The sequence below is a fragment of the Alosa pseudoharengus genome, unplaced genomic scaffold, assembly GCF_046254945.1.
Source record: "Alosa pseudoharengus isolate Yale_2024_CS ecotype anadromous, Long Island Sound unplaced genomic scaffold, YU_APseudo_1.1 YU_APseudo_1.1_scf_9, whole genome shotgun sequence".
In the NCBI taxonomy this organism is placed as follows: Eukaryota; Metazoa; Chordata; class Actinopteri; order Clupeiformes; family Clupeidae; genus Alosa; species Alosa pseudoharengus.
Window position 1 is genome coordinate 18,269,713 of NW_027468881.1, and position 20,208 is coordinate 18,289,920.

The 20,208-nt window shown below is 43.3% G+C and overlaps 1 protein-coding gene and 1 long non-coding RNA gene across 4 annotated transcripts in view; one reads left to right on the plus strand and one right to left on the minus strand.

Annotated features, from left to right (window-relative positions):
* Positions 1–1,850: 1,850 nt before the first annotated feature.
* Positions 1,851–3,260, minus strand: LOC143114356 (uncharacterized). 2 transcript variants are annotated; one of them, XR_012984903.1, is made up of 4 exons: positions 2,887–3,260; positions 2,485–2,747; positions 2,268–2,410; positions 1,851–2,079 (listed from the first exon to the last, which is right to left on the minus strand). It is a non-coding gene; the product is annotated as an uncharacterized LOC143114356 (long non-coding RNA). The 2 variants fall into 2 exon arrangements; XR_012984902.1 differs by having other exon boundaries at positions 2,268–2,747.
* Positions 3,261–7,490: 4,230 nt separating this feature from the next.
* Positions 7,491–20,208, plus strand: part of mfn2 (mitofusin 2) — a 25,540-nt gene continuing 12,822 nt past the window's right edge. The window contains exons 1-6 of one of the 2 annotated variants that reach the window (XM_076277426.1): positions 7,491–7,889; positions 13,529–13,707; positions 14,718–14,853; positions 15,208–15,370; positions 19,623–19,747; positions 19,895–20,003. In XM_076277426.1, coding sequence (XP_076133541.1) covers positions 13,533–13,707; positions 14,718–14,853; positions 15,208–15,370; positions 19,623–19,747; positions 19,895–20,003 — 708 coding nt within the window. In that variant the 5' untranslated portion in view covers positions 7,491–7,889; positions 13,529–13,532. Of the gene's footprint in view, positions 7,890–7,997; positions 9,099–13,528; positions 13,708–14,717; positions 14,854–15,207; positions 15,371–19,622; positions 19,748–19,894; positions 20,004–20,208 lie in introns of those variants that run through there. The other variant, XM_076277427.1, reaches the window with a different exon arrangement.

The window sequence follows — 20,208 nt, forward strand, 5'->3', positions numbered from 1 at the left end:
AATCCAACTGATAATAATTTACCATGATTCCCGCCATATAAAACTGTGAGAATGGAATAATAACCAGTAAGCATTGCGTCCATCCAGCATCGTGTTCAACCCAGCATGCATCACATCAAGTCAGATCTGAGCAGATCTGCATGAAGTCGAACAAGCCTATGTGACGCAGGACGTAACCCCGCCCCCCGGGCGAAATGCAATGAGCAAAGATAATTAATGCGTAGCAAGATGGGTCGTCCTAGTTCATGTCTATGAGGGCAAAGTGGAGTTCAGTCAGACGGGCTCTGGTTCAGTCCCCGCCTGCACAGGGGCGTGTCACTGACGTATGACTGACGTTTGAACGCCTCGGTTCCACGTGGTTGATGCATGGGGAGGGTTGCCGGAGTACAAAACAACTGGTGTACACCTTCATTAATGTTGATTTTCTCCTGACTGGAGGGTCATAAAGTCACATTCTCCTGCAATGGGGAGGAGGGTTTGGAGATCATGATACCGTGTCCGAAATGAGCATCCATTGCTCAGAAAAATAAGGCTTTGACAAATTCTGGGAAATTCTTGGATTCTGCCATAGACCTCAATTAGGGTGACCAGATGAGATTGGCTGAAATTCGGGATGCTTTTTTTTTTCGCGGAGGGGGGCGGGGGGTTGTAGGCCTACATAGACTATTATAAAAGATAATGAATTTTCAAACCTGTACCAAAACACATTTTTATTCAAACATCGAGTCTGCCACAAAATACAACAGAGAAATCATGAACTCAAAATGTCATTGTGGGGAAAAAAAAACAATGACTGTGTAACAGTGCAACTCAGACCTTTCAGAATAAGGATAATAGCCTAACACTAATAACCAGCCTTGCCAAAATTATGGGTCATTAAGTAGAATAGAATAGAAGAATACAAAATAATTGTTAGATTAAGTAGGCTAGATTATGTTAAAACGACATCGGACATTAGGCCGAACTTCCGACGTATTTTTTTGCACACATGACGCGACCAATTCATCACTGCTGGCTCTGCCTGCTGCGCTGCCTGCACATTCAATGTCCTCGGCTTAGCGGCTGCTGCAACTTGCGCTCTCTTCATCTAGGCCTACTCTATAAAACAGAAACACCAAACTCTCTTCTACACACTTTGCAGAATGCTTTCATCTCTTCGCTTAAGGCTTTGTCAATCCACGGGTACCTCCCCACCCACTCCTCCCGGTACCTGCATAGACGCTTTTGCTTTTTAGCGGCATGTTGGGGTTCCGGTACATCAGCCATGTCAAGGAATGAATGAAAATTTGTTAAAATCAGTGTATATTCGCGTAATTATAGAACGTCAAAAAAGAAACAAAGTAGCCGGGGCTGCATCCAGACACTTAGACTGCCATCTTTCTTGGGGACCAAAAAATACTGACTGTACGCACCCTCCATCCACCGGTATGGCAGCACGGGGAGCTGTTGCCTGCTTCGCCGCCAGCTCTTGGATTTCCCCACGGAGTGCCGGTGCATGCGATGGAGAGACTACCGTCTGCTTGACGTCCGTGAAAACGGGCGGGGCGTGGGCAAACTGTAGCTCGAACCCGTGCTCCAGTGTGCGGAGAGCGTGTGCACTTCCGCCACTCTGCAATGTGGTTCGCCAGACAGGGGGCAGTAGCCTAACTAGGGTGGCCGCCAGGGCCAGGTTAAGGTAATCTGGGGCCCGGGGCAGAGGCCTCCCCGAGCCCCCCCCCCTGAAATGTCTAACAGTCTGCCCACCCCATAAGTAAATAAATTGTATGCTTCTGTTTACTGCTTCCTGTTGAACAGACTAAATGTTTTAACCTCTGAGTCATAAGACACAAAGGTGATGGAGGCTTAAGAACTCAGGGGACTTTTAGGGACATCTGCCCTCTCTTTATTATCACATACTGTTGTAGGAAAGTTTGTGTTGGGTTTCTGCTGCTACAGTCTAGTGGTGGTGAAAATCCACTTTCTGTATTCGGTGTGGCAGATGTCCATGAAGTCAACAGTGTCACCACAAAAATAATCATCAGACATGACCAGAACTCCATGAAGCTTTACTCCACTTATCAGACTAGAACCGGAGTCCCCCTGGGTCAAATAAAGAGAGAGCATTACAAAAAGACAGAGGTAGAGAGATAAAGAGGTTAGTTCAGTGTCCTATCAATTAATTATGTTAATGAATGTTAGTTAATTGTACTAATAACATCCATTATATCCTTAAATTATTATTTGAGCAAACATTATTGTTTTTTTGCTAGAAATGTGTGGAAACTTACATGACAGCTATCACATTTTGTATTTGTGCCTATAGCACAGAGAAGATGCTGATATTGGTAGTCCTGAAGATATGGGCAACTTGGGGACTGGCATTCAACAACAGTCAAATTTCCACACTGCAGTTTGTTTGCATGGTAGATATCTATGGAGTGGAGAACGTGTTTAGTTGAATGCTTTCCAGTATCCCAATGAAGGAACTAATGAGTTAAAACTTACTTTTTTTCTCTGTGTAACGGCCTACAGTTGCAGTCATCTAACCAACAATGTCAACTGTGGTGTAAAGAGGTGGAGTTGCACAGTTTTCTTTAGGCAAGGGTATTGTGATGAGGTCATTTGTGTCTTTATTGTCTATTTTTATCAACATAAGATCATGTTCTAGGCCTTGACTCTTGTTTATAAACTTGTACTTATCCCCATCTTGAACACTTATAGTAAGGCCTTCCCCAGTGGGGTGCTTTCCAACTATGGCCTCCAGGTTTCTATTGGATAGTGTCAGAAACAAGAAAGAAACAATGAAAAACATTGTTTTAGGGGATATGTGAGGGTAGTGATAGTATGTACTTTACCTGTAAAATCCAGTATAAGCAGGAATTTAAAGGAAAACATTTGGAATCTTACATCTTATCACAGTGACGAGCCGTGATGATCCACTCAGAGCTGAGCAGAGAGCCCCCACAGTGTCCTTTGTCGTCCCCAGGGGTTGTCAGAACCACATGATGCAAGCCTTGTTGGTCTGGGCAATCCCATCCGATTCCTCTCTTCAGGTAGGACCCCAGAGCACAACCTACTCGTGTCAGGAGTTATTTCTTCATACAGGGCATGGTATAGACATATACATATTTGAGTTAGTACAACTACAACATTAGCATGATTTAGACATTTGTGTCGAATTTTGAATGAATAACTTTCTATAATCAACCACAAAGGACCTGTGAACTGTATTTATGAATATAATATAACTGACACTTTTCCTGTCATCTAAAAAGCCCAATTCATTTGAATATTTGAATGTTATTTTGGTTCATTGATCTTGATCTGAAATAAAAAAAAAAAACATTTTGTCATATTATTTATTTAATGAAATAAATATTGTTTTATGTCCTCATATATGTTCCACATGGAAATTTGGAGAGGGTAGTGTATCTCTAAAGAGGGAATCTAGACACACAGAAGCACTTCTGTGGTTCATGCATTTACAATTTAATTAACCTACCATCACCTTCCACCAGGGGTCGAAATACATCTCAATTGGTTCATTCTGTTGGTCTGCCTTGTCTGTGTGTGAGTAAATGAGTGTGTGTGCTCACTCTCATAGCCTATCCTTAAAATTACAGGTACAGTTTACTTCAGATTGTCCGACAAGATGGTCATCTTGATTTTTCAACATGCCTAGGTTTACAGTAACCCATAGGAAACCCGTAGGAATAACTGATTAATGTTTCGTTGTCTGTGTACTTGTACTCTGCACAATGACAATAAAGTTGAATTTAATCTAATCTTATATAATTTGCATGCTCCTTTGCACTTTTGATTTCATTATGAAACTGTTCCAGTGCAGTTTTCGCTACTTTGACATTTAAGGCATGTCGCAAAACATACATTGCATTGAACTCCTCTTCCCAACATCTTGAATTTCCCCTTGGGGATCAATAAAGTATCTATCTATCTATCTATCTATCTATCTATCTATCTATCTATGCAGTAGGCTACCCATCTAGTTGATGTGATAAGAGCCAAACATAAATGCTCCAGTCAAATATGTTACTTCAGAAAATGACTCCTCTGCCATGAATGAGAGCAACGTACCTGCCAGCGCAAGAAGTAAGGGAATAGCCATTACTGAAGCCTTCATGGTCTTCATACAACTGATGATGAGTTTGTCTGTTTCTCGGTTCAACATTCATCCAATGGTTGTATCATTCCTTTAATGATTCACAAGATTTCTACTTTTTCCCACTTCTGGTTAGACGCAAACGGCATTTCGTTGTCTCTGTACTTGTACTCTGCACAATGACGATAAAGATGAATTTAATCTAATCTTATATAATTTGCATGCTCCTTTGCACTTTTGATTTCATTATGAAACTGTTCCAGTGCAGTTTTAGATGCCATGCTGTTCAACTCCTATTTGACTGGAATTTGAATAGGACTAAAGATTGTGAATCATAAAAGCTCTATTGGTGCACACATTTAAAGAGACTATTGTGTTGACATTGTTAAATTCATATCTGATTGTTATTGCAAATTGGCATGTGAGTAAATGACGGCTGTAACAAAGATAGTTTATAAGCTCACGAAACAAATGTTGAAGCCTTGAAAAGCAAGGCTTTCCAGCCTACTTGTAATGCTGCATTCCATACAACTCGGATGTCAGAGGTCGGACTTCAGTTCCAACTTTGAAGTTGGGGTAGATTGACTTAGCCCGAGTTTAGAAGTGGGATCTCCGACTTCAAGTGGCATTCCAATGTCCCAACTTCCAAGTTCGTCTGGAATGAAATTGGGAGAATCCAACTAGGACAAATCTGACTTCCGAGGTGTCAGGAATGCAGCATAAGCTCTTGAAAACACAATGCAAACAGACAGAATGCAAACATTCTTTGTGTGTCTTTTATGGTAGCTGTTTCATTAACTAAAATATGTGAACTCTTTATTGTACTGGTCATATGGAAATTCAGCGGGCACAGTGCCGCCGCTTCCATCACGCACATCACACACTGCATAGGGCACCAAAGGACAGAGGGGGCACCCAAATTTACGCAATAATTAGTAGCTTTACTGCAAACTGCGTTTCACTCTTCCTCGATAATGTTTACAATATCAAAATGCACCACCATGTTAGCCTGCTGCTGCAATTTTAGTTACATCAGAGAGGTCATATAATAATATTGTAAAACAACAAATACTTTACAATTAAATAAAGACAAGACTGAAATAGTTCTGTTTGGGAACTAAGAAGAATGATTGAAACTGATGATTGAGTTTAGGGCACCACATGCTAGAACCTGTGTCGAAAACCTGCATGTGGAATCATCAATGAGGATCTTAGTTTCAGTGATCACATTTAAATCATGACTAAATCAGGTAGTCATCAGTGGTGGACATTACTTGAGTACATTTACTCAATTACTGTACTTAAGTCACTTTTTCATGTATCTGTACTTTACTTCAGTATTTCAATTTTGTTAAACTTTTTACTTTTACTCCAGTACATTTCAAGGCCAAATATCTTACTTTTTACTCCACTACATTTTGTGACAGCTGAAGTACAGCTGAAATTCCTTTTGGAAAAAAGACTGTCCAAATACATGTGTACTTACTACTTACATGTATATTTTCTATTAAGAGAGCTAGGCTTTAAATAATGGTCTTGCCTAACCTATGTTATTGTCATGCACTATTTACTGTACCTTGTTGACCCCTTTTCACAATATTGATGTTACCATAACTAGCCTCTTGACGCCATAGAGCAAATGATAGACAATGATAGACAATCTGACACTATCAAACACAAAAGGGAACATCTTGATTTGGTCCGAAAGTATAAAGCATTCAACAAAGAAAAATGTGGTTACTTTGAAGTATCTACGATAAGATATCACATTAGTTTGTTTTTAGTTCTTTCTACATACAGAAATTATTAGCTCATTTTGTCCTTGAATGGAGGAGAAAGGCTCAATGACTGCATGTCTGTGCCGAATCATTTCAACAATAGTAAATGCAACTGTATTAATCATAAGGACTTTTACTTTCGATACTTAAGTACATTTGAAGGCAAGTACTTTTGTACTTCCACTCAAGTGGAAATGTAAAAGGAGGACTTTTACTTTTACTGGAGTAACATTTGACCATGTGTATCTCTACTTTCACTCAAGTACAGGATTTGTGTACTTCGTCCACCACTGGTAGTCATCAGACTACTTCCAACGAGTCATGTTCTTCATGGTTCACTGTGATCTGCTGATTCACTTGAGATACTAACTTTACTTTGAATTTTTCCACCTGACAACCACCGCTCCATTATAACACACTTTAGTTTAGTGTTACATAATCCGTCAATGATGACCCCCATCAAATATGTTCCATATCAACATCAAATGAGCGTCAGTTTGAAGAATAGTTAATTCAAATATCTATAGCTACTTTTGAATTTGAACTATTTAATCATTAACTTTTAGGCTACAGTATTTCAACCTTAATTACAAAATGTAAAATAATTTTAAAAAGTAGGCTACCTCCCGCGGCCCACTCGCAATACCTTGGCGGCCCACACTTTGGGAAACACGGGTCTAGGCTATAAGAAACTTAAATGTCTGGGCCCAAAATATTGTAGACATGTTTGCTCAATATAAACCTGGTTGGGATCTTAGATATATTGCAGCTAATCAGATATAGTGCCCAGATTCAGATCTGGACAGAGTGAAATGGCATTTAGACATTATGCTGCCCACTGCTCAAAGCAGCTCCCAAAGGGTTCAGCTCTGCCCCAACAGTAGCTTGTATTTAAAAAGAAATGGAAAAACTAGGCCTAGGCATTTTCCACTGCCTTTGGTTAATCTGTTGACTTTTGGTATGAAAGTTATAAAATGATTATTTATCACTGACCGTTTAGGCTATTTTTTAATTTAAAAATTAGGCTATATTTGTTTAACATTATTTTATCTTTGTAGTGCTGTTTATATATTTCTTATTGTCATCATTAGTTGATCTTCATACAATAGGCCTAGCCTAAGCACATTGCATGACCACTGTTTGATAGTCTAAGTTGAGAGTTGAACTTGAACAATCTAAAACAAGTCAGACGATTAAATCAAACGTATGATAAAATCAGCTGTATGATAAAACCCTAAAAACCACTGGGCCATAGGGCACAGTGACCTCTCACGTCTGATGTAGCCTAGCCTATAACACTTCCATGCAGACCACCCGCATTGAAGGACAGGGGCAGGAGCAGTAGGCTACATACAAACCTAAACACATCACCAGAGAATGACTAAACGGGCTCTGACATCACTCACTGTGCAGCAGCCAGTGTGCACCATTAAACCTGCTGTGTTGACATGCGCGTTGAATAGATTGTGCAATGTTATCCATGTCAGTAACCACCACGTTGAGCTTTAGATGATTTTCTCTAACGCCCAAAATAAAAATCAATTGCCTAGGAAACAAAGATTGTAGAGGCGTACTGGCGCTTGAAAATGACGTATAATAGTAACGGAGACAGTGACCAGTGAGGTATGATAAAGAAAGATTCAAGCATCATGGCGTTTCCGGGCAATTAATTACCACCTATATTATACAGTAAATGTGTGTACGGTCGACTAACGTATTTGGTATATCTGGCCATTTCTGTGGACATTGGGTAACTGTTCAATGTCTTGCTAACGTTTGTTGTTAGTGTGAAGTTAACAGCTTCCTTGCTAGCTGACGTTAGGTTATTGCGGGCTGATTGTCAGTGAATAACTACGTTAACTACTAACGTAGCAAGCTGCCTCGCCCATTCTTACTTTCGCTATGATACTCATTTGTCGCTCCTAATATCTTACTACGAAGGATACGAGTCTGATTCCGACTGTCACGGTCAAGATGCAAGAAGAGTTTGAGTAATATCACCCCCTTTCTTGGTAAGTAGCTAGCCAAGTTAGCTAGACCTATTAGCTTACACATCTGTTCAAAGCAAAGATAACGTTACCATTAACGTTAGTTTCGAAACCACATGAGATTGTGACATGCAACGTTCAGTTTGTCAGCCAGCCAGCTACTTTAGTGAATATATGTGTTGTCTGAACCCAATATGTCCTGGAACTGTATATTTTGAATAATTTCTTAGTGCTGACCTTAATTAGCCGAGAGCAGCTAACTGGCTAGCTAGCAAGTCTGATTGTTTAGTAAGTAAACGGGCTCTGGTAAGTTATAGCAGAGCCTGGTTATAGCAGCTAGCAGAGAATGTCTAGCGATGCTGAATTCCAATGTTTTGGAAGCTAGCTTCTAAAATGTCTAACGTTAGCTGTCTAGTCTGAAGATTCACTTAAGTGCGGAGATTGTAATTTATGATACAACTGTTAGAAAATCATGATCATTTATAAATAATGGGAATTGCACATAACAACGTTATGATATTACAATTAAATGTTTAAACGATTTGCTGAACATGTCTGCACATACAGGCGGGGGAGTATTACGTTACGACTGACCATGCTAGTCTCTTCCAGGATTGCAACCGCAACAGATTTGCCCTTGCCAATACCGTGGAGGTTCACGCCAGGACTTTATATCCTCCTCGGTATTACATAATGAATTGAGCTTGACTGTGCAAATCCAATGCATTCACTGTAGCCAGCCTCTCTGCCAGACCGACCGGGTTCCATGCAGCCTCAACTCACAGCTTGTTTCACTTGTTAGCAGCCAGGCGGGAGGAGTAGCATGTTAACTCTTCACTGTTGATGCTAGGTTTCATTAGCAGCTGTGAGTCGGGTCTGTGAGGGGGTAGGGCCAACAAATTGGGATAGCTGCTACTGATAAGAACGTCGTATGGGAGTTTCAACGTGTTGCTGGACGTGTCGACATCGTAGCCAGTGCTCTCTCGGCTTGTTCATTAATCCATTCAAGTCGCCCGTTTGACCGTGGCTTCGTTTGAAAGCTTAACGCGAGCTATCGGTTTAACAGATTGATTTACCATGGCGGTTTAAACTGATAGTCTAAGCTAAGAGACTTCACAGGTTAGTGGGCAGTCTGCCTCTGGGAATGTAGGTGAGCGGTCACGAGAAGTGAAGTGCGTGGAGGCCCGATAAAACAACTCTTTTCTTCCTTTAAGAGTGTCACTGAACATCAAGGTAAGCCTTTTCAGCTAGCTCATCGTCACTGACACATGATTACAAATCGCACGTGTTTTTCGTGTTTTGAGAAGCGAATTGGTTTGGCTGAATAAAGCTATCGTAGTTCTTTTCAGGACAATGACATGCATGCGGTCGGTGTTGAGATGAGAAGCGTCAGGATGCCGGGCTTGAAAACCATCGAAATGCCATGTAACCTAGCAGTGTCCTTCATAGGACCTTGCGAAAAAGACTTGCATATTATTTATATCTATGTATTTCGTTACATGAAATACCAAATACGTCAAGCAGCATAGTGAGCCAGTTTCATGATGAACGCTGGATAACCCAGTAGAGAGCACACTTTGTGCCAAAATCGATGCGCCGGTGTCGCTAAACTTCTTTTCTTTGCATCGGCAGAGGTTAATGTGTAGGTTTAGCACCGCAAAGATTGCCATTTGGGTACCTTTTATCCTGCACTTTGCCGCTAGTGCGGTGCGGGAAATTTGTCGGGTGGGGGGTTGTCAGCGTGCCGGGATTTTCAGCGGCCAGTATATTAGGGAGTTTCCTCCAACATTTGGAACAACCTACAAAGCTTTTGTCCTGATGGGATGTTCATGTCCGTATTACGATCCTCACATATTCTTTGTAATGTCATACATAGTCTATTACTAATATTGTTTATTTTTTTTATTTTATTTTCTATTTGGGCTATATACCTACTTTAAACTGTACACGGTAATGGTAATGCAATGTTTATTGATGTCCTTGTAAGTAACTTTGAACAAAAGTGTCTGCCAAGAACAAAAACATTAACATGGAATGATTAGGTAAGAAATGAGCTCATGCTCTGTTTGCAGGATGAGGCAACATCGTAGTGGTATTCCCTTGAAAGACCTTTGTTGACTGGATTGTTATCTCTTAGCCCAACCTGGAATGAGGCTTGGCCCGCAGATCCTAAGATGGCAGATGTGAGTGTTGAGACATATGGTAGAAAGATATTAAGATCAAGGCCTGTGAGATACCAGGCAAAGGAAAGAAACCTTCAGCTAAACGGTTACCTTACATCTCCGCTGACCAGAGAGGCACATCTCTCTTAGATAGATAGATAGACAGATAGATCAGACAGATAGAAAGAGGGAGAGGTTTTACTTCACTTGATTTTTCTACACACGTATACTATATTTGTCCCTCTCTCTCTTCATTTCTGACACACACACACACACACCTCTGAAGGTGACCCCTGTCTCATACAGTTGGTCTCGTCTTGTCTGCACACATTTTGGCTGCCGCTGGCCTGTCCCCTCCAGTTAAATTCATCCGTCAGTCTCTACTGTGTATACAGTCACATTGCTAAGCAACTGGCCATACTCCTGTGGTGCACTTTTGATTGGGTTATTTTTGAGGTCACAATGGAGATATAGACACCGGACACCCCTGCATTTCTGTTAGTCAGAGGTGTGTGTGTGTGTGTGTGTGTGTGTGTGTGTGTGTGTGTGTGTGTGCGCGTGTGTGTGCGCGCGTGCGCGCGAGTGTGCGAGAGACCACGCGTATGCTGGTGTGTGTGTTTGTGTGGAGGTTGGGGGGGATCTGACAGACTGCACATCTATCTGGTCAGTACCCTAAAGGCTTAAGTATATGGCCATTTGCACAGCAATGGCTGTTTGGTAATCTACTCTATTACTCCCAGCACCACACACACAGACAAACAGCCAACTGTGTGTACGCACCTAAAGATGATTACACACTGAATTAAGTATAAGATCAAAGAGTAAGAATGCAACTTTTGCGTTTTGTGCCTTGGATAACTTACGGTGAACTCAGAGACCACTGCACATTATACAGTAAACATATTATTTTTACTATTATGCAGTCCTATGGTTCATTTGTCATGCACTTTCTTTGTTCTTGTGCTTATTTTCAAAGTGTTCATTTTCTTGACTATGTCAGTTTAGAGGCTAGGCTGTTTAATAACTATGATTGTCCTGTCATAGGCCATGAAACATGCTGGTGGTATAGAAACTAGAAGTGAAATCAAAGATGCACACACTGGTGGAGCCAGGCAGTATATCCTCACGTTGCAGATTGCCTGATAGTTTAGCAGGTTGTGGTAATCGGGGCAGACCCTCTCTGCCTAACCTGTGGTTCTGTACCGTCCGGTTGAGCTCAGCAAGAAAGCCTGAGGCTTAGCCTACTCCAGAATAAACATCACTAGCACAGATAATAGACCAGATTCCTGAGATATTTGTCCACCTCTAGGAGCTGACCGAAACCTTGCTGGCTAACAAAAAAAAGTTTGCTGTCACTGTGCCCACATGACCATCGCCTTCATACCTCATGAGCCATAGCAGCCACCAAAGCCTCAAAGTGCCAACAACGGGCTGGATCTAGAACAGGCCTTGGTCTGTTGTGGACCTGCCCCACTGGTAGGCCTCTGCTCGGTGGCCTTTGTTTACATTCTTCAGCTGTTTTTTGGGTGATGCAGCACTTTCGGCATGTCACATGAAATGGCATATGCCCCCCCCCCCCCAAAAAAAAAAAGCGGTACAGTACCTCTGTGTTTGTGTTTCTGTCACTTTTTTTCTGTTGATTTTTATAATGTTGAGGTTGTGAGATGGGTTTTAACAGACTTTGATGTCTCTCTGGTAGTTTAGTCATTGTTTCCCATACATTGACTTATTTGTGGCGGCCCACCACAATATCAACATTGACCACCACACAATGATTTTCCAGGTTGTACTAAATTGTGCTTAAATCTGGTTAGAATCATAACCGCGCTACACTAATTTGTTAAAAACTGTTGCATTCGAGTTAATTCTGCAAACCTACCACCACAAATAGAATTAAATTCTGTGGGAAACTCTGTTAGTAACTAGCAAATGTGAAAGTCCGACAGTAGTAAAAACCGACAGTAGCCTTCGGTTCATGGTAACCATGTCTGCTGCAAACCCATGGGTGTGGTGGGGGCTGTGTATTGTGAGTTCAGTTGTGACTAATATTTATCTTCATATCTCTCATGTTTGGGTGGCCCCAGAAACTAGGCCAGAGTGATGTTTGTTTTGCTTTTCCAAGCCATCTGTCACTGTGGGAGTGATGGCTGCTGGGGGTCATTGGGTGAGCTGGGGTGTTGGGTTGTGTTGGTACAATAGGCTTTGTTCTCAGCTGTAGTTCAGTTTGAGACCTGAAGTTCTGTTTCACACTCATCAAAACGGAAAGAGACCAACCAGGCAAAGAAAGCATGGGCCTATGCCTTTGTGCGCAATATGCTCTCAGGAATTTAAAATAGAACCCTTACGGGTTATAGAAGACCAAATGATCCATTAACATCAACATCAGTGGATGTTTATCCTTATTAAACACTGTGATCCAGATTATTGTTAATATCTTGTTTGTTGTGTGGAAGCACCACAGAGAAGCCTGTCTTCTAGACCCACAGACACTACATATCCTAGTCTATGCAGTCAAACAGGATCAGTAGACACACAAGGTGGTCCTAACCCAGGTACTTTATCTAGCGGTGTCCAGTGGTTGACTAGCTATGTTGCTGTTGACTAGCTGAGCACCACAAAGTTTGCTGAAGATATTAAGTGAAGGCAGAGCCCTCAACCACAACTGCACTCCCAGCAAACATTTGGTCTTGGTTAATGTTCTGATGTCTGAATTTATTAGTACCATTTACTCTGTTGTTTTGTAGGTATCATATATTTATTATAGATTTTGATTTACAGACATCTAGGCAGCATGACTGTATCACACCTCAACCTGCTTAAACAGCTTGTCATCTGCTGCTAGTGTAGGCTGTTGGGGTATCTGGGATAACGTCTCTGACATGAAGAACCACATTCCTCCTCTCTAGAGAAGATTATCTCATGTTTAGGTCCACACTACTAGCCTGTGCCTCAAGTCTGTAACCATGCAGTGTGTGAGAAGAGAGCCTGAAGGAAGCAGCTCTTTGTCATGGAACTCTCTGACCCTAAAGGGCGAGCCCCCCCAACCTACCGCTCCCCCTCCCCCTGACATTCCAGACATTAGAGCTCGGGTCACACTCTTGTGCCGTGACTCACAAGCAGTTATTTTAGGGCGTTTTTGGGCCTGTGTTGTTGGGCCTGAGTCACTTCCACCTTCTGTTCTGCTCAACATGTGTGCTCTTGTTTCTGCCCCACTCTGGGTTTGTGGCCTGTAGTTCCCCAGGAGACACAATAAGGTGTGTGTGCGTGTGTGTGTGTGTGTGTGTGTGTGTGTGCGTTCTTTTGTGTAGTTGCTTATTATCCTCCAGGAAGGAGCAGCCACATGTAGGAATCATTGGTTGTGGGTTTCTATGGTGATGGATGTGTTGTTCCTGTGGGTATCATACGTAACGAGTACCCAGGTCATTCTGTCTTGGCCTCATCACTGACCATGTGAACGTTAATCTTTTCTAATGCTCTTGTCTCTGTGTTTTCTGCCCACAGTGCAATGTCTTTGGTTTTCACCCGACCGAACAGCAACGCTATTGGCAAGAAGGACAAGAGATTAATGGCTGAGGTGAACGCGTCGCCGCTCAAGCACTTTGTGACGGCAAAGAAGAAGATCAATGGCATCTTCGAGCAGCTGGGAGCCTACATCAAAGAGAGCTCCGCCTTCTTGGATGGTGGGTGGAGCCAATGGTCACATGGGCACATTGTAGGCCACTCCGCTTGTGGAATTTGGTGGAATGTTCCCCCTCTCTTGTGTAGTTCTGCCGTTCTCTTTTTTTCTCGCTCTGTCTTTGGTGTCCCCTCTTTCACATGAGGCCTCTCTGTCCGTCAGCTGATCTGTCATATGAACCTCAATGTCATTTAGTATTCCCTCTTCCCCCTTTTGTTTTACCTTCTCTTTCTCTTTCTTGCTTGTTATTCCCCCCCCCCTTCTCCCTCTCCCTCCCCCCCCCCCCCCTCTCCCTCTTCCTCTTCCTCTTCCTCTGTCTCCCACTCCTGTCTCTTTCATGTGAGGCACATGTTCGCTCCCCAAGTGCATGGCTGTCAGGTCGACTGAGTATAATCCAAAGCGGTGCTACTGAAAAAAAAAATTGAATTTAGCTTTAGACAGACCCACACAGATGGCCTGTTGCTGGGTGGCTGGTCTACAAAGTTGAAACCGCAGAAAGGAGCCTTTATAAACCTAGCGAGCTAGCTCCCTAAAAGACAGAGTAGCCCAGTTGGTAATTAGCTTGCTAACTGGTGTCTTGTGACGATGCATCTGCCAGTGTGCTGTAAAGGCTACATACTGAAGGGTTAACTCTCTCAGGCCGTGTGCAGGCTAATGTCCTGTCCACCGCTCTGTCACTGCAGGCAGGCCACAAGTCAAGCAGTGGTGAACAGCTGCCGTGCCTGTGAACGCGGAAGGGCACGTAGAGCAGCCACGCTGACCTTGTGTCCAGAGGCAGCCATAATGGGTATTAGATTTTTAAAGTCAATAAGCTAAGTGGGTTGAGGACAGTGTTGGCCCTCCCCTCTTCCCTTGAAAACACACGCATACAGAAAAGAAGGGGCAGAGTAGGCACAACCAGATGTATAGTGTGTAACATTATGTCCTTGTTAACAATGTTTATATATTTCTTTGTGTGTGCGTGTGTGTCTGCGTGTGCATCTGTGTGTGCATCTGTGTGGGTGTTTGAAACAGAGACGTACAAAAATGAGGAGCTGGACCCGGTCACTACGGAGGAGCAGGTGGCAGAGGTGCGGGGTTACCTGTCCAAGGTGGCGGGCATCGGGGAGGTGCTGGCCCGCAGGCACATGAAGGTCACCTTCTTTGGCAGGTCAGCATGCCGTCGCACGTCTGCCCTCTCCACAGAGACTGTAAGGGTGGGGGGCGGGGGGTGTGCTTACTGGCATAGAAGTCAGCAGTTTAGAGATGAAGGTTTTAACTGGCTTAGCTGGCAATATAGCAGCACAGCTGGCTGTCATCATGACTCACGTGTTTGTGCACTTTTATTAATGTGCTTGTGTGTCTGAGGATATGGAATTTGTGTGTGTTCTGCATATCATGCATATTACTGTTTATATGTGTATCTTTCAAGACCAGTAACGGTAATGTTGTAAATCCCATATTGTGAGACAAGGTATTAATGTGTGTGTGTGTGTGTGTGTTTGTGTGTGTGTGTGTGTGTCAGGACGAGCAATGGTAAGAGTTCAGTGATAAACGCCATGCTGTGGGATAAGGTGCTCCCCTCGGGGATAGGTCACACCACCAACTGCTTCCTCCGGGTCGAAGGCACTGATGGCAATGAGTCCTTCCTGCTCACAGAGGGTTCCGAGGAGAAGAAGAGTGTCAAGGTGAGGAGAGAACACACACATGCACACACGCACACACACACGCACACACACACGCACATTCAAATAGACATGCAACAAGGCCTTCCTGCTAACTCAGGCCCCAGAAGAGTATCCTAGTGATTGAAGGTCAAACATTCATTCAGATGAATGACTGTTGGCGTCTTTTAGATTGAGTGTTGGTTGGATGTCACTGAGTTAACATGAACTCTGGGAGGTGGTATGTTGAACTGTTGAGTGGCAAAGCTTCATTAATTGTCTTGTAGCTTAAACACAGACATAAAGGTGACTTTATTTAGGCTGGGTAGTATAGTCTCACATGTCACTGGGTGAACTTCCACCCAAAGGTCAAGAGGCCTCAATAAGGTTAGGGGTAGTGTAGTTTCCTTCATTACTGAGTGAACTTGGCAGTGAGTGCTGTGTCTGAAATTAACCCAGTTTGGCAAGCCAGCCAGTCTCCGAGACTACTGGTAGAGGACACCCCAAGGTTATGGCTTCCGAATACCCACAATACCCTACACTTTGCTGTTAGCTGGGTATGTTTGGCCAAGACCTACCCACAAAGTGGTTTTGTGTTATGGTAACTTTCTGGGGAATGATTTCATGGTTGCTGTGTGGCACCAAATCAGAGCCTAGTTTAAGGGCATCCCAATAGTCCCGGGCTGGATTAGCTATCGCGTAAGAGGCCCAAGTATAGCCCAAATTAACGACATTACGGTAACTGGGGTGTGACTTTATCCCCCTAATGAGTTTTGGTGGGGGGTGAGGAGTAGCACTACCCTTTAAAATGTAACAGTCTCTGGACGTGAGCCCTCTGGTCAGACTTTTACATCTTTAGAAGCCTTGTCAGATCTGCTGTCAACTGAAGAATGTGAGAACGTCTTTGCTAAGAGGAAAAAGCAATGCATACCTGTAGTTTATGTGTGAGGTAACACACACGCACACTCACACAGATATAAAACCAGTACCCTGTCTCGTGGTGATAGCATTGCCAGTGGTCTGCAGGCCTATAAATACTTCACAGCTAAAATGGTAACCAGACCATCAGCTGTGTGTGTGTCCGTGTGTGTGTGTCCGTGTCTGTGTTCCACACGTTCAGTCATCTGAGCAATCTCCAGGCTAGGATTTGGTGTCTTCAGTGTCATTGGACTGAATCCCAATGTTGGACGTGCGTTCCTGCATGAGCCATAGTTTTCTGCCCCTGGTTATTGCAAAGCCAAAGGCTTGGCAGAATAAACATGAGATTGCATTTATCTTTCCTTAATTATTAACTTTAATCAAGGTACAGGGAACTTTAATCCTGTACAGGTAAGATACGCCTGGCTGATCCTTTATTTAATCATGAACCATACATTTGATTACCTATGAACCACAACTACGATTCTTATGCTTTATTTAATCATGAGCCATACTGTAAATCCCACAGATTACCTATGTAGAAGATCAACATTCACCATTGTCTATTGAACAGATAGCAATCGTGTTTGTATCAAATATATCAAATGTTATATATCAGATATATATCAGATATCAAATGTTTGTAGGATTTCCAGCTTTAAGAATAATGCAAGAATGGTCTTTCTTAGCGGTTCCCAAACCTTTTTTCCCTGCGTACCACCACCTACATCCTGACTCTGCTCGCGTACCCCCACCACACCCTACACATAAAAACATAACACATGCTATTGACACATTCCAGGCATCATGTTTAATTAGCTGCCCTACATGATAACAAATAACAAAATCAAAATGTGCAACATTTTTAACACCTTTCTGACATTGCCTTTTTCATCTTGCGTACCCCCTAGTGGAAGCTTGCGTACCACCGGTGGTACACATACCACAGTTTGGGAATCCCTGGTCTATCTACTCCTGTCTTCCCCGAGTTGTAGGAGGTGCTGAATGGTGCATCAGATGAAATTAACTTTAGAGGTGGAGATGGAGGAATTCATTCCTGCCGCTGTTCCTTGTGGCACGGTCAGATTATCTCTGCACGCTGCATGGTCACCACAGGGTTCCTGTCTTGGCCTTTACCCTACAGAGGGGCAGTCTGTGGGTTAGTGGGGGCAGGGAGGTCCCGAAGGAGCTAAGTTAGTGACACGCTGGCACAGATTCTGCTGTGTGTGTGTGGGTGGGGGGGGTGGGGGGTGATGTATGTGTCCAAAATTAGAGAGCTCCTTGTAGTGCAGGCAGAACTCTGTCAGGCTTATCAGTGTTTTAACATTCCAGAGCTGCAGGATCCAGAGCAGTGCAGATGTTGGCCTTTTTCAACCCCTACACACACGCGTGCGAGCGAGCATAGACATGCACAAACATATCACAAACACACATTTCTCTCTGTAGATTCTCACATCCCAGTCAGTTTCTCTTCTTATCGGTCCTGGTCACTTGGGCACTTATTTTGATGCAGTCTTCGCCTGTTCACATCTGTGTCTCTGTTCACATCTGTGTCTCTCTTGTGTTGACTCCCATATCACTCATCTTTCTTTCTCTCTCTCTCTCTCTCTCTCTCTCTCCCCCCCTCCTTCTTTCTTTCTTCCGCCTCATAAACATCCTCCTGTTAGTCCCATTGGGACTGATCTCCCTGAGGTGTTTCCTCTGCAGTTGATGTGAAGTTCAGCCACATCATTTCCTGCCCTGTCACATATATACATGCTCTTACACACACACACATACACAGTAATACATAAACACATAAACATACAGTTCCCTCTTGCATTTTTTTTATTTTCTGGGTTATTTGCTGGTTGGTGAGAACACATTTAACGAAAACTATTTTGAAGGTAAAAAAGTTACAAACACATTTACTCAGCTTCCATGAAACTTTAGATGCTGGTTATTGTACATCAGAAGATGGCTGTATGCAAACAAGTTTGCAGTTTGCATATGCCCTGTGATACATTATCATTATAAAGCACATTGTGCACACTTCATAGCGTGCTTTTGCTGTCGAGTAAGGCCCATGCAGGGCTTGGTGACTTAAAGCCACATTGTGCACACTTCATAGCGTGCTTTTGCTGTCGAGTAAGGCCCATGCAGGGCTTGGTGACTTAAAGCCACATTGTGCACTGGATGTTGTGCTGTGTTCTGGGAATTTGTAATAAAATCTTTCACGGGACGATATCGGTTAACAATATTGTGGCAGACCTAGATCCGTCCTAGACTCACTACTGTGTGTTTGTGTGCGTGTGTGTGTGTGTGTGCTCCTGAGTTGCGAGCCTGCTCTCCGGAATTACTTCTTAATGAAAGACCCGTTCCTTACAGGAAGAGCATCACATGGCAACTGGCTGAAGTTAAAGTTCTTTACACACACACACACACGCATGCACACACACTCATTCTGTTAGGGTTGCTGCAAGGTCATTTGGCCCATTGGGCTGGGCAAGGTTTAAAGTCTAACTCAAGCTTGCTTAATAGCTAATAACTATGCAAAATCTATTTTAATACCATGAGAAAGATCTGCAAACAAACAGCGGTGGGTCAGCTAATAGCTGTCTCATGCCACATGATGCTGTTAGTTCACTTCATGCATGTGACGGTCTAGCTACGACCGCACATGACTGGTGAACTGTCGGCACTCGTCCTCTACACATCAGCTGATATTTGCGCACACACACACGCTCACACACACACAACACATTCATCCATGGGCCATTGCTATGTGGCTAGCACTTTTAAGATGTGTAAGAAACGACACAAGACTGATCTATTAGCAATGGTGGCATGTTTATTGTTTGTCTGAGTTAAGACGCGTAAACTTGGGTCAAGTATTAATGTTTGTCAACCGATAGCTACCGATTCGCGTTCATGGCGTCGTCCTCTCGTTCCGGCTTCTGAAGGTCCGGTGGCAAAGGAGGGCCGACTGGATCCCATGGACTGTTTATTGTTTCCGGGCGGTATTGGACCGTTCCATTATGTCAATTGGTTGTGGGGGATTCCGAGACGGTCCTGATCCAGCCGATCGATGTTCAGTCTTACCACATGTAATCAAGTCTGTTATTTAACTATGTATTTTGCTAGTGACCTATGATGTATATTTATGCCTGTGGCCCAGGGTCTTTGCCCTGTATTTGAATTAGGGCCCGTAGTGTTGCTGCTGTTAACATGCCTCAGTGTAAGGGGACTCATTATTACCGGCCTTTTTTGCAGCCTTGCGTTAGTTAAACAAAGTTAACGTGCTAAACCAAACAGATGAGTTCCATGCTGCAGACTGATAACTTCTAAACTGTGTGTGTGTGTGTGTGTGTGTCTGTAGACGGTGAACCAGCTGGCCCATGCGCTGCATCAGGATGAGGATCTGGATGCGGGCAGTCTGGTGTGTGTGATGTGGCCCAAAGGCAAGTGTGCGCTGCTTAGAGATGACCTGGTGCTGGTGGACAGGTGAGGAGACATATACACACACACACACGTCATATGTATGCATACACACCGATCACACTCCTCTGTTGCTATTATATTTCTCCTGTTTTAGTAAGTGTGTGTGTTATATGCTGGGACAAATTTCTCCATGTCTCTGTATTTTGACAGCCCTGGTATTGACGTCACCACTGAGCTTGATAGCTGGATAGACAAGTTCTGCCTGGACGCTGACGTCTTCGTGCTGGTGGCCAACTCCGAGTCCACCCTCATGCAGACCGTAAGATATCAGACAGCAAACTAACTGCCGTGTGTGTGTGTGTGTGTGTGTGTTAGTGTGTGTGTTAATCATAATCCCTGTCCATCAGTTGGTTAGTTCTCTTGGCAAATTATTCATGAAATGCAGAAATGATCTACATATGCTGATAGTGTAGGATTGCATCAACGCCGAAACTGGTGCTATAATTGCTGAATAGAATTAGGGA